The sequence below is a fragment of the Octopus bimaculoides genome, chromosome 8 (genome assembly GCF_001194135.2).
Source record: "Octopus bimaculoides isolate UCB-OBI-ISO-001 chromosome 8, ASM119413v2, whole genome shotgun sequence".
Lineage (NCBI taxonomy): Eukaryota > Metazoa > Mollusca > Cephalopoda > Octopoda > Octopodidae > Octopus > Octopus bimaculoides.
In genome coordinates, this window is record NC_068988.1 from 78,297,079 (window position 1) to 78,311,593 (window position 14,515).

At 35.6% G+C, this 14,515-nt stretch overlaps 1 protein-coding gene across 1 annotated transcript in view; it reads left to right on the plus strand.

Annotated features, from left to right (window-relative positions):
* The window catches only part of LOC106882819 (plexin domain-containing protein 1), an 85,366-nt gene that overhangs the window by 44,257 nt on the left and 26,594 nt on the right, over nt 1-14,515 (plus strand). The window contains exon 5 of the mRNA XM_052970200.1: nt 5,213-5,335. Coding sequence (XP_052826160.1) covers nt 5,213-5,335 — 123 coding nt within the window. The remainder of the gene's footprint in view (nt 1-5,212; nt 5,336-14,515) is intronic.

Sequence of the window (14,515 nt, forward strand, 5' to 3'; positions counted from 1 at the left end):
GTTGCCAGTGCCCCTGGACTGGCTTGTGCGGGTGGCACATAAAAGACACCATTTCGAGCGTGGCCGTTTTCGTGCGGGTGACACGTAAAAGCACCCACTACACTCTCTGAGTGGTTGGCGTTAGGAAGGGCATCCAGCTGTAGAAACTCTGCCAAATTAGACTGGAGCCTGGTGTTGCCATCCGGTTTCACCAGTCCTCAGTCAAATCGTCCAACCCATGCTAGCATGGAAAGCGGACGTTAAACGATGATGATGATGATGATATATATATATATGGTAGGCTTCTTTCAGTTTCTCTCTATCAAATCCAAATATTTTATAAAATAAAATATATCTATATTTTATTTTTTTTATATCTTTCTACATTATCGTATTATCTGCTTTATCATTTACCATTATTAATTTACTTGACCTTAATATTTCACCCTATCATATCATCTCATATTACCATTTACATTACAATATCATTTTATATTATATCATTTTGTTTACAAATTACTATATGGCTGTCTAATTTTATACCTCTATATTATAATACTATCACCTCATATAATTACTTTACACTTGCTACTCATTGTTACATAACTGACAGAAGATTCAATAATTATATAATGTTCATGATAGCACTATAATTGTTTCTCAGATAAGTACTATTATGAACCACATAAGTATATACTTCTGATCACTGACTCGTAAAAGTAATCCTAAATATTAATGACTTGTAGGCACAAGGTATTTCGTTATGCAACCATTATATGCTACAAAGTATATTAAACATTTTTATAAGTCAATACCATGTAGTACTGTGTTAGCAGTGCACTTAAATCACATGATATGTAGAGATGACCTTAACAGTAATCCTAAACTCTGCTCAGATATATAGACAAGGAATCTGATGTCAATTTTGTACTCTTATTTTAATGTACTTAATTATGTTAAATTATACTATGGAACCTGGTGCAGCCCCTGGCCTTACCAGTTCCTATCAAGCCTTACCAGCATAGAAAACAAATGTTAAGTGATGATGATGATGATGATGATATACCTATCAAATGCTGAAATATTGTAATCAAGGAATATATCCTCATCGTTTAACGTCCGCCTTCCATGCTAGCATTTGTTGGACGATTTGACTGAGGACTGGCAAGCCAGAAGGCTGCACCAGGCTCCAATCTGATCTGGCTGAGTTTCTACAGCTGGATGCTCTTCCTAACGCCAACCAATCCGAGAGTGTAGTGGGTGCTTTTACGTGCCACTAGCACGAGGGCTAGTCATGCGGTACTGGCAACGACCACGCTCAAAAAGGTGTTTTTTATGTGCCACCTGCATGGGAGCCAGTCCAGCAGCACTGGCAACGACCTCGCTCGAATGATTTTCTAACGTGCCACCAGCACAAGTGCTAGAAGGCAACGCTGGTAATGATTACGCACTAATGGTGCTATTTCTGGGCCACTAGCATGGATGCCAGACAGCTGCTCTGGCAATGAACACACTCGACAGTGCTATTAGTGCTCCACTGGCACGGTGACCAGTCATCGAGTATGGTTCAATTACGATTTCATATAGATTTCAAATTTTGGCACAAGTCCAGCAAGTTTGGAGGAGGAGGGTAAGCAAACTACATCAACTCCAGTTTTCAGCTAGTACTTTATTGACCATAAAAAGATGAAAGGCAAAGTCAACCTTGGTGAAATTTGAACTTAGAACATAAAGGCAGACAGAATGCTGCTAAGCATTTTGCCTGGCATATTAACGATTCTGCTAGTTCACTGCCTTAAATCAAGGAATATATTAGCATGTTTGTGTCACCCTGACAGTGGATGACCACAGTATAAATATTAGGTGTTATTTTTTTTTATATATTCTAATTTGGTCTCTCTGACACACTTTCTGAGCCACCTTGACAGCAATATAACATTTTGACTAAAAAAGGAATTACATCATTTGGATTTAGTTATAGACTCTAAAGTTCATATTTCTTAGGAATATAGTTCTACATATATTCCTGAAAAATAATAATAATCTCTTGTTATGATTTTTGACAGTTTATGCCAGGATAAATGTGTTCAATATTTCTTTGTAATAACTTCATATGACAGAGTTTCCTAGCTTTTCAACAATCTTAATGTTGAGTTTTGTCTCCTTCAGAGCTTTCCTAAATCTACAGGCTAATTTTCTATGGGCTGTGGTCTCTACAAACATCACTCCTTGATATTTGTTGGTTTTATACCATGTTTTCGCCCTGTTTGCTTTGTCACAAGTTCCTTGTATCCTATTCCAGTCTTTGTTTCTATATCTAGGGCAGGTACCACTGGTGTCATTGCATATAATGTTATCTAACTTCTTTCTAGCACCCCTGTATACTCAAGCCCTATCTTTCTGAGCATATCCAGAGAATTGCTTACGTTGCATGAAGTTCTGCACCTTCATTTCATAGGGTTTGCATAGTGGGGACACATTGTTCATTATCTTAAGTCTGCTATCAGTATGTTAATTTTCATGTTGTGTGACAAAGCTGTGTTCTTGCAAACAACATATTTCAAAACTATCTTTTAAAAAATATTTAAAAGTTTATCTTTACTAAATTAATCTTTAAGACTCACAATTTTGAAGTTTGCTTCAATGTTAGAAACTCCACTTCCTCATGCTTTGCTGAGATCATCAACATGTTTGATTTGTTATGGACAGCTAGTCATGAACTCTTATAAATAGAAGTGGACTGAGGAATATTAAATTCCTCGCTGGATTTGTTGATGAATCACTTTTCCGATACAATCATGCTCATTGGTTGAACTGTCTTTGCAAGGCTACCAGCAGACTACAAAACTTGGTACCCTGTTAAAGGCTTTTCAAAATCAGTGACTGCTTTATATATTGTGTTGTTCTTGACTAAAATCTTTTGTTACCCAAAGAGGGGGATATTCATGGTTTCATTGAAGTTATCTTCCTGATTAACTCAGCTATAACTGCCTACCATTTGTCTGATTGGGGCCATCAATTGTATGCCTTTCTGCTTGCTTCATTCGAAAACTTCTTTGTTCCTCTTTCATCAATTCATGATGATACTGCTTTGCCAGTAATTAGGGATAATTGCTCCCAGCATTATTTGAAAGACTGAAGCACATTTCCCTTGGGCACAGGTTCTGTATCTTATCAAATATCTTTGATGTCCCTGTTGCTTTCCTTGGTTTGATATCTTTAACCCTTTTGTATTCATATTATTCTGTCAAATGTAGTGCTCATTTATTTACATTATTTTGAATAAATTATGTATTATTTTGTAGCTTTGAGATTTTGATGATGTGATTTTTTATTCTTAGAAAGACATTGTAGGGTAGGTGTGATGTGTCAGATCCAGCCAGTGTGAACATAAAACAGGTAGAATATTTGGACCAGATATGGTTGTTTTAAATACAAAAGTCATGCAACAGCTGGGTCTGCTTTTAGTAACCTGTCTTTTGGCCAGTTTTTCTCATTCAACAACATCTCATATATACTCACACACACATGCACATGCAGTAGTCCAGACTAAAAAGTGGTTGGTGGTCAGAGTGAAGCCAGCCATGGAAATTATGCTACAAATGATTCCAACCCAAAATGGACAAAGTTGACTTAAAACGATGGAATGATGATGATGATGGTAGTGGTGGGGATGATGTTAAAGCTGGTTGTAGTGGTGAAGATAGTGATGGTGATGATGGTGATTATGATAATGGTACTCCCATTTTTATATTTTAATTGGGAAAATACAATTCTATTTACCTTATAAATCATGGTTTTATTAATTCATCATGCATGGTACTAATAATTTTATGAATTCTGTTATTACTTTCTATCCAATTCAACAAGTTCTCCTTCTGTCCAGTTATTACTTGACCAATCCTCCACTAGAGAATTCCACAGGAGCCAGTAGAAAGCAAGAAGTCACTTGAAATACTCTATAAAACTGATTTTAAATATTAAACAGACTTAGCACCTCATGGGGATATGATCTGATTTAAAAATTAAATTAGATATTTTTATTAATTTTTTAAAAATATTTTCTGGGTTTATTGTCTATTTTCTCTTGGATTGATTTTTATTTTATTTTTGCATATATATGCTCAAACTTTGGGTTAATATTAAAAATAAGATTAATTAAGATAAACATTAATAATGGCTTTGGCAATCACTCTTTCTTACACTCAATATCGTTTGACTTTTAATGTGTATGTTCAGAATTACTTGCCAACTATATTTGATTTCTTAAAGTACCTTGACAAACGAATCTTGACATGGAAACTCTGAAACTAGATAAAATCAATAACATTGATGATACATATGTGCACACACACTCACATACACATGTATATGTGTGTGTGTGTGTGTGTGCAGAAAGTAAAAGAGAGAGGACTTCTTAATTGTTTGTTTAAATTGATTCACTATGTTAGATGTAGAAAATGTGATACCCAATGTTGAGTGGAATTATTCCAGACTATGGTTTTGATGATTAATAAGGCTAAAATGTTTACTCACTCTATGCAGTGTACTGCACTTAACGCAATAATTCAGCTGGTGATAAGTGGTTTATATGAGTTTATTTAATCGTCTTCTTTTACATATATATATATATATATATATATATATATATTATTATTAAACTATGTTCTGTTTGTGTTGGTCTTGTTATTAAATGTCCTTCTTGTCAAGTCATCATTTCATCTGAGATTTATACAAAACTATTCAAAGGAGTTAATTAACTCCTTTGAAATTGTTTTCAAGTCTTTACATCTTTCTGAAGTTGCTTAAAGGGTCATCTTGGTCGACTGAAACTAGTTTATAGAAATAAATACATTCAAAGTGGTTAGAATGGCTGGTTGAAACTGGTTTGTAACAATTTTTTTTCTTATACTGAAGATAGTGGTTGAGTGAAAATGGTTTGTAGACGTTTTTTCCTAGTGTTTAGTGGCTGGTTGAAACTAATTTATGATAGTTTTTTAAGAGTAATGGGCAGATAAAACTAATTTATATCAGTATTTAATTTGCTTTCACACACACCATATACATAATGTTTTCCTGTATATATGTGAGTGTGTGTGTATTCATTTGCCTATGACTCTTCATTCAGTTTCTGTATCTTTTTTTCATCTCCCTCCATTTCTTCCTCTTTCTCTTCTCTCTTTTCACTTCATCCACTAAATTTAACACTGTATTCATATATTTACTTTTATAGGTTTTCTTTACATGAGTCCATTTTTACACAAATGGCTAACAGCAACACAGTACATTGCACCTCTCATGGCAAACTTTGATACCTCTATTGGTAAAGGTTCAGAAATAAGAATCCTTGACACCGGTAAGCTTTCTTTTTTATTTTCTAACTTAAATATCAGAATTAAAATGATTTTTTTATTCAAATATCAATAGGAGTAGACCAGAAAGTCAAATTGTTTCTGAAATAGATTTCTGTTCTTTGGCATTTGCCAGTTTTCAATATTAACTATAGATATCCTAATTATCTATTTGAAGGAAGCTTCTACAAGCTAATAAGGGAAATAATCTATATATTCAGTAATTTTCTTCTGAATTCTTTTGTTACTGATATCTAAGTATATACATTATGTCTATGATGAGGAACGTTTATCTAAACATAGATGTATTTTAACATAAGGTATAACTCCCTGGAAAAGTTATATTGTATGTAGACAAAACTCTTTGATTGTTCAGCTACTAACTCTCTATGATGAAAAATAACAGAAAAGGAAAGAAAAGAAAAGCACATTCCATGAATTTCTTCCAGACTGTAAATATTTTCCATCTAAGAGAAACGTCTTGCTTCATAAATTATTCAATATATCTCAGGTTATGTCATACTAACAATTTCTAAGAAAAATGAAATAGTACTGTACATTATTACTGCTGGCTAGAAAATTTAAGCACTCCATAATAAATAAACAAAAATCAAGGAAAAGAAAAAGATATAATGCATCTCTTTTCTTATTCTTTAATTTCAAATTCAAATTTCTAATCCCACCAGACATGAAGAAATGATTATCTCCCTAGCAGACAGTTATTACAATAACAATGTGTTTACATCTGCCTGTTACATAGTGTGTTGGCTAAAATGTATAGATATGTTCTGTACTACAATAAAATATTAGGACTACATGTTTGTTCATTATTTTTAAGACAGTCTAATTTGAGAAAGATTTGGCTACCATATTTGGAAACTCATGTGACTTTAAATGTTCTCTTGTAGACTTGTGAATTCAATGTTGATTCATTGATAATTAAGTTCAAAATTAATTTATCAATTTCTCAATTAAACCAAAAGCTGGAAATCTAACTCAGGGTCTTTAAAATAAAGAGAAGGGACTGATGACATGAGGTCAAACCTTAGTCATTCTGTTGTACTCCTGGACAAAGATACAAGAAAACTGTTGTGTTTTTGGATCAAATATCTTTCTCTATTGGTAACAGTCACTTCTTGTATTTCAGTGTTTGGTAGTTGTCAGTTGCAGGGCAGGGATCAAACTGTAGAAACATTTACTCCAACTATGTGACTACATTTACTAAAGAATAGAAAAAATGGTTATTACATTCCGTCCCTCCTTCTTTAAATCTGCTGGACAGACAACAACTGCTGCATCAAATAGTTCTTGTCATTGTTTTATCTCAGATCAGCTCGGATCCAGACATGGCCATCTTTTCTTTTGATTCAGTGTATTTAAGATTATATTTAAGATTATTTAAGATTATTTAAGATTATATATCCAAAATGTCCCTTTTCTCTGGAGAGAGAAAGAATTGTCTACTATTTTGAACAATTCAGCTGACCTGTAGAGGATCTCTCATTGGTTCATACTTCATGTTTGAAAGGTGTCCAGCTACAAAACAATTGTCTTTAATATGTAAAGGACCAAAATTATCAACTAGCCACTAGTATGGAAGAAACAAATGGCTAAAGCAACCAACACTGTTTAAATCATTCAAAATATTTGCCTTAGACATATTTAAAGTTTTTTTATAAAAACATCAGCAGCAAATTAACCACTTAGGATCTTAAATTAACAACCATAATGAGTTTTTGTGATTAAGTTAATGTGTAGGATTTAGTCAACTGTATCATTATCATTGATTTATTAGCAACAATTTGTAAATTTTCACAACTAATTGTATAAATCTTCAAAAGTTAGCCCTGATTTATTAGCAACATTGTTCAAATCTTCACGTGTCACAGCAGTTTTGTATTGTATATTGAACTTGTCTCTTATTTCATGATTTGGTTCATTCAACTGAAATATTAGATAAATATGTATATTGCCTCTCATCAACATTGTTCTGGTTCTCCTTTCTTTTCTATGGATACTTTACTAAGAAACACTTCAATGAAATATGAAGATTAAAACAAACAAACTATTCATGCTTCTTAAATATATTTTTAGTTAAAAAAAATTATTTAAAATTTAGTTTTTTTGTGTATCAACTTAATATTGAATTTTTTATATTGGTTTCTTTTGCTAAATTTAACAGACATAAAATCTACCTTAAAACTATTGCCGTTTAAAATTTAGGTCAAACAGTGATTTGGTAAAAGGAAATTAAGATATTCCATTTGAATGTTACTATTGGATTCTGAAAACAAATGGACTGTATTGATCTAATGCATTTTATTAACTTCTGTTTTCTTTTTTTATATTTCTCTTCTCTTTATTTCATTAGCAAGAAATGCAATTTTTGTTTTAATCAAGCAGACGTTCACTGCCATTCCCTTTTGCTTTTTCCTCCAAATCTAATGGGCATTTTAAATTTATTCCTAAGGTTGGCTCTGTATCTGCATCTAGAACCTCTCCAGGGTACTTGCTGAGGCAAAGTTTCTGTGGAAGACCAACAGTTGTATGTGCTGCATGTCTTCCTTCTTCAAGCAATCACTGTTGTCAAAGGGAAAGGCAAGGACCATCACAACTTAGCCTCAGTGTTGTTGGTGAACTCAGAATGTAAACCAGCCTGAACAACCACCACAATGCATTTTGTCGAAGAATCTAATGATTCTGTAAATACCTTGAATTAAGTATATTATAAATGATATTCTTCAAATAATAAGTAGTCATAATTATTCAAATAATTATTAATTATATTCTTCAGTTGGATGGCTGCCTTTCACTCTACTACTGCACTTGATCAATACCAGTGTATATGGATTCTCTTTGAAACCATGCTGTTGTATCAGCTTGTTACATCTCCTTTTAAATAATGCATGTAAATTATCTCTTGTTGATAAGTTAAGGAATTCCAAGATTTTGCGTTGACCTTGTACAGCTGTTCGTTTGATGCTGTGAAAATCTGAATCGCGAGGTGTGGTCTCCAAATAATGTTACCGTATACAGAGTAACTTAGAGAATACTGGAGACTGGGTCTTTGTGAACAACTTTAAATTTCATTTGTAAATCATTGTGAATCACTAAATTTATTCTATGGGGGAATCCAAAGTATGAGCACCTGACAAAGACACTGATTCCTTTGACATGAATGCATGCATGTTGCAAGGTAATATGCTTGCTCCATTTCTACTTATCATATGCTTAAACTATTTCTTTAACACTTCAGTTGACAAACTTAGAGAACTCAGCTTTACTCTAATAAAATCCATCTCTCCTTGTCATCCAGCTGCAACAATAAAAAATTCTGTTGATATTACTGTTTTACCATGATATATAATCTCATGATTTACCACCTTTCCACATGATCTTGAGTAAGTGTCTTCTACTATAGCCCAGGGCCAACCAAAGTGTTGTGGGTAGATTTGGTAGATAGAAACTGAAAGAAGCTCACCATATATATGTATACGTATATGTTTGCATGCATGTAATGGTGGTATGTTTTTATGCGTATATGTATGCATGTGTGTGTGTATATATGTATGTATGCATACATATCTATATATATTTATATACATATGTAGGTGAAATAAATATCAGAGATACTTTGCTCATGCAGAAACTGCAGGAGCTACTCAAAGGTTTTGCAAGCTGTTCTAAATCCTTTGCAATGCTAGAAACCTTTCCATATCATCAGATATCTCAACATCACAAGCAGGTTTTGACTCTTAGTTTGTACTTCACCTAAGTGGGTCAGTGAGAACTGAGCTAGACTTCATCTGTGGAAGGGTTCTACTTGCAATCTCTTATCGACTATAGCCATCTTCAGTTATAGTTTCATCTGCTGTGTCTATTTTCTTGATGACTTTCTTCAGTTGTCTGGCTTCCAGACCTCTCTTCTTTTCTGAAGGAAATAGTTCATTGGCCTGGACCAGTGGAAAATCACGGCAGCCAACTTCAGTGGTGAATGAGGCCACATGGCAGCCCTTGATCAGAGCCTTCTTGACTAATTCCTGAGATTTTGATTTACTTACCTGGTGAGAAATATTGAGTCGGTCCTCCCTGGGTGCTGTGAGTTCAACCATAATGATTGTTTTTGTATTCTTTGAGAGTAGGAACATGTCTGCTTGGAGTGATGTAACCAATATTTCTTCTGGGAATTCAAGTTTACCCCTTGCATCAACCAGCCTGAGGCTGACTGCAAAATAGAAAATGGGTCCCCTACTATTGCTTTTTCTTTGGGAGCTTGTCACCTTCATTTAGAAATTTGATACCCTTTGATATGATGACTAGTGTTTATGAGCTGTCACCCTTTGCAGATCACTCCATTTGACAATTTCTGCAAGAACCTTGTCATGTCTCCACTTGTATTGGCCTTCTCCCAGTGCCCTAGGGAATCCAGTCAAAATGTGGTTCAGGGTGAAGAGTTGCTCTGCACTCTGCACTCATATTCTAAGGTTGTTTCAGGTTGTTAAGAGGTCAGTGACAGTACAAAGAAGGAAGGGCGGACAATCTTCTCAGATCAGTGCTCCAGAGTTCCTTCCAGGACAGTGGATGTTTGAAGTGCCTGGCCCCACTGTATCCATTGACCCTGATGGGCAAACCTTACTTTCTTCAGCTGGCAATCTTCCTCAGTTGAATCACAAATCCTTTGCGTTATGAGTTCTCTCCTACCTCTGGTATTTTCCACCTCTTGGTGCTATAATTGCCAAGTTGTCGCCATCATTGACACACCACTCCAACAATCTCTTGGTGTTTCCAGTATGTTTCTACTTCCTTCACAGTTTCCTGAGTTTTCCATTTTCTGCCACACTTTATGGTCTGGTTTATGTGTTTGACTTTCTCATCCCCAGACAGAAACAATGTGGTGATTGTTTTTTGCGTTTGTAGCTTTGATTTCCCCCACCACTGATGAAATTGGTAGGTGCAGCCTTGTTGTACAGATTGACTAAGTTGGAATTTGTGGGAACATCCAGCCATCTTTGCATGAACTTCCTTCACAACCTTTCCATTGTCTCAACCCAAGTTATAGAGAAGTCCTAAAGCATAAATGGCTGCTGCAGTATGGGTGTGATACCATATTGGAAGCATCACACTTTGAACCTTCCAAGTAACTGACTTTTATCAACTGCCCTCAGCCAGGTGCCTAGTATGGTTTTGGTGACTCCAGCATTGCTAATATCCTTAAGAGTATGATCATAACTTTTTCCAAGGCAACAGATACCTTTTTTCTTGAATTGTTGGTATCCTTGAGCCCTGAATGCTGATGTCGTTTGTTATCTTTCTTGTAAGGATATACAGGCTCTGAGATTTTGCTTGAGGTATGAAAGGTGAATATATATTCATTTAACAACATGACATCCTTAAGATTACAGCCTTGTCACAGCCTTTTCATGGAGTATTAATTTCAGTGTGGAAGTTATGCTTATATGTTTGCATTAATGCGTATGCTTGGTATTAAGCAATACAATTGTATATTCATAAATTGATGGAAATTAAAAAAGTTAGCTCATGAGATCACCAGAATGTAATGATTACACCAATGGTCAACTCTGTGTGTGTGTATGTGTTCTACTGTCTTCTTACCTTGACATTGGGCAGCAATTGTAAGCTAGTGTCACTGTCATGCAAGAGATGTTCATTGTTTCCAGTCTTCCACATAATCATGATTGGGCATTGTGAAATATTACCTTACTTAGAAACAGTTATACAAAATCTGTCCGATCCATGCACACCTGGAAAAGCAGATGTTTCATATATTTTACATCGTTGATAATATTTTCAACCAAGACGTTACCACTGTATCTGATTGTTCAAGTGCTTCAGTTATGTGTATGTACATGTATTTACTTGATTGCTGGCAGTTATCAATAGTTTCTCTCATTGTTTTGATGTGCTGTTTTCCTTTCATTAATAAAACTGTTCGCATTTTTGACAACATGGGTATACTAGTTTAGGAGAATCAGTAAAATAACAGACAAAATACTTTATAGTAAATAAAGGTTCCTAGTTTGAATTACTTTTCAACCACCTTTGATTTTCATTTGAGGACTTTTCAATGTTGAAATGTTGATTATGTTTATTTCTGATAGATGTTATCATAAGTTATACACCCACAAAATATTGGTCAATACCATTCTATAATAGAAAACATTTGACCTCAGCAATTTTACTACCTTTAGAGGATCTAATAAAAAAGATGCCATAACCTTTGTTGTTTCATCTGAAACTAACTCCTGAGTCAATAAAATAGAGTGCAGTGTAACCCTAGGTTCAATATAATCAACTCTCCCCTCTGCCAACATCTTTGGCTCTATTCCTACATTAGAAATTGTCATTCTAAGAATGGTATCCGGATGGATTCTTGATTGCTGCAGTGAGTTTGTTAAACTCTAGATCCCTGTCAATGATCATCCCAAGGTACGCTCTTTCAACAGCTTCAAGTATGTTATTTACATTTGACGGATATTTGTCCTCATCTTGTTTATTGTTAACACAACATTTCAGCTGATATACCCTCTAGCCTTCATCGGTGTCTTGGGGAAATTTCGAAACTGGGTTCTCATTCCTAAGGTATTTTTGATGTTGTTGTTGTTGTTGTTGTTATTATTATTATTATCATTATTATTATTATTATTATTATAATTCAGGTCACTGCTGAGAATCGAACTCGGAATCTTGGGGTTAATGGCGCGTGCTCTTAACCACTACATCATATGCCCATGGGCAATTATGGAGTGAATTTTAGGGTTTATAAATTTAATATTTTCCTATCCTTCCTTAATACCGGTTCCCATATGCTGCTCATATCTGTACTCGGTCTGCTTAGGAGGTTGTTGTGTCCTAGCATATGTGCTGTTTCTTTCAGTTTTCATATTTTCCAGTGGTGTTCTCTATTATTTTAACTTCATCCCACAGGGGAAGGTGGTCTCCATTTTTCCATACATGATCATAATAATAATAGCATCTAAAAATACCTTAGGAATGAGAACCCAGGTTTGAAAATTTCCCAAAGACACCTGATAAAGGCTGGAGGGTATATCAGCCAAAATGTTGTGTTAACAACAAAGATGAGGACAAATATCCATTAAATTTAAATAATGTACATAATTTCTCATCTCTTAAATGTAGAACTGTATTAGGTTCAAGTATGGTTATCTACTTCAGAATGATAGTTTTGCATAAATGAACTAAGTATAAATATATTACTTTTCATTTACCCTTTAGTATTCAGATTTTTCTATCAAATGTAATGCTTATTTTTTCACATTGTAGCTTTGAGATTTCAATGATGTGATTGTTTCTTTTTTGAATGACATTATAGGGTAGGGGTAAGAGGCTAAATCTGGCCATTTTGAAGATAAAACAGGGAGATTGTTTTGGCTGGATATGGTGGTTTTAAATGCTAAAGGATTAAAGGTAGTTACTACCAGTTAGACCAAACTTTCAGCTTCACGTTACTCTATAGATCAAACATCAGAATTTGTATTTAACTAGTATTTGAAGAAATCATTTGTTTATCACTGTATGAATATATTTGAGTGGAGTATATTATTAAGAGATAAAGAATATTGAAAATATCGTTCTACTTTATTAATTATAGTGGTCATTGTCTGTTTCACTCTGTTAATCTTGTAGGGCAAGATTTGTGAGAGACAAACTGTAGACAGGAACTTCACTGTGGGCTAGCTAGGAAGTTGGTCCGCAGCAAAAGGGACTTCCAGTAGGAGAAGAAAAACAAAAGAATGTCAACAGTGAGTGTTAAACGAATCTGAATGAATTAAGCAGAAATAATTGGTGACTTAAGCCCTGATGTACATAAAGTGATAAACCTTTGATAAATGTATTCTCGTCTCCACTAGTTTGTTTGCGTATAGCTTAACAAAGCTCTAACTGGTGACCCCAACGATAGAACAACAGCTCCCACTACCGAAACAAGCATAGCTAGCAACAAAACAACACTGAGGCTATTACAGTTCTGGCCTAAGAAGGTTGAACTGTGGTTTGTGCAGGAAGAAGCCCAATTCGATGTAAGCAAGGTAACGGCCAACCAAACGAAGTACTCGCATGTTGTGGTGGCACTAGATGAAGATACGACAACGAAGGTGCTGGACATTTTAACCCAACCCCCACCAACACAAAAATACACCATATTGAAAAATAGTGGATACATTCCGGCACAGTGAAAGAGGAGCGGCAGTCAAGAGGAGGGGGATTTAGGCGATTCTAAGCCTTCGGAGCTGATGGACAGGATGTTGGCATTAGTCCCCACCCCCCGGTGAGTCACCTTTGTTTCTGTTTAGGGAAATATTCCTCCGCAAGCTGCCACCTCAGGTCCAGGCCCTCATAACTCAGACCGAAATCAAGGACCTGTAGCAATTAGCGAAGACAGCTGACAAACATTGTTTTATCCAGTGGTGTCATGGTCAACGAAGGGTAGGGTTAAGCAAGATGACCTGTGCTTCTACCACGCAAAGTTTGGGGAAAAGGTGACAAAGTACAAACAATCATGTAGCTTCGGGATCCCTTCACCAGTGACCCAGGGAAACTCCAGGGCCAGCCACCATTGAATGCCCTGATGGCTAGCAGACTTGATCAAATGCTCCTCTATGTCTGTGATCGGAGCTCTGGATGCAGGTTCCTAATCGACACAGGAGCAGAAGTCAGCATGATCTTGGCGTCAGCAAGGGACCTCCATCATGGAAAGCAGAGCCAACCTTTAACAGCCACCAACAGTTCTATAATCGAGGCATATGGTTGCTGCACCTTTTCTCTCAACATCGGCTCACAAAAATACACATAGGAATTCACCCTCACTGATGTTTATCAGCCCATAATCAGTGTAGACTTTCTTCGAACACGCTTGCTTCTGGTTGATTTGTGGGGAAGATGACTCCTTGACAACAATACATATGCTTCCGTGCCTCTTGTAACATCTCCACATTCCACCCCTCCCTCACCCCCGCATAGCAACCATCTCACAGACCAAGAACAAATTCTTGAATCTTCTTGTAAGTCACCCCAATCTTACCACTCCATCATTCTCCCAACCTACAGCCCGCCACGGAGTAACACACTACATCTCCACCACTGCCCCCCCCCCCCCGTGCACAGCCGTTCACGTCGTCTATCACCAAACAAATTTGCAATCACAGAGG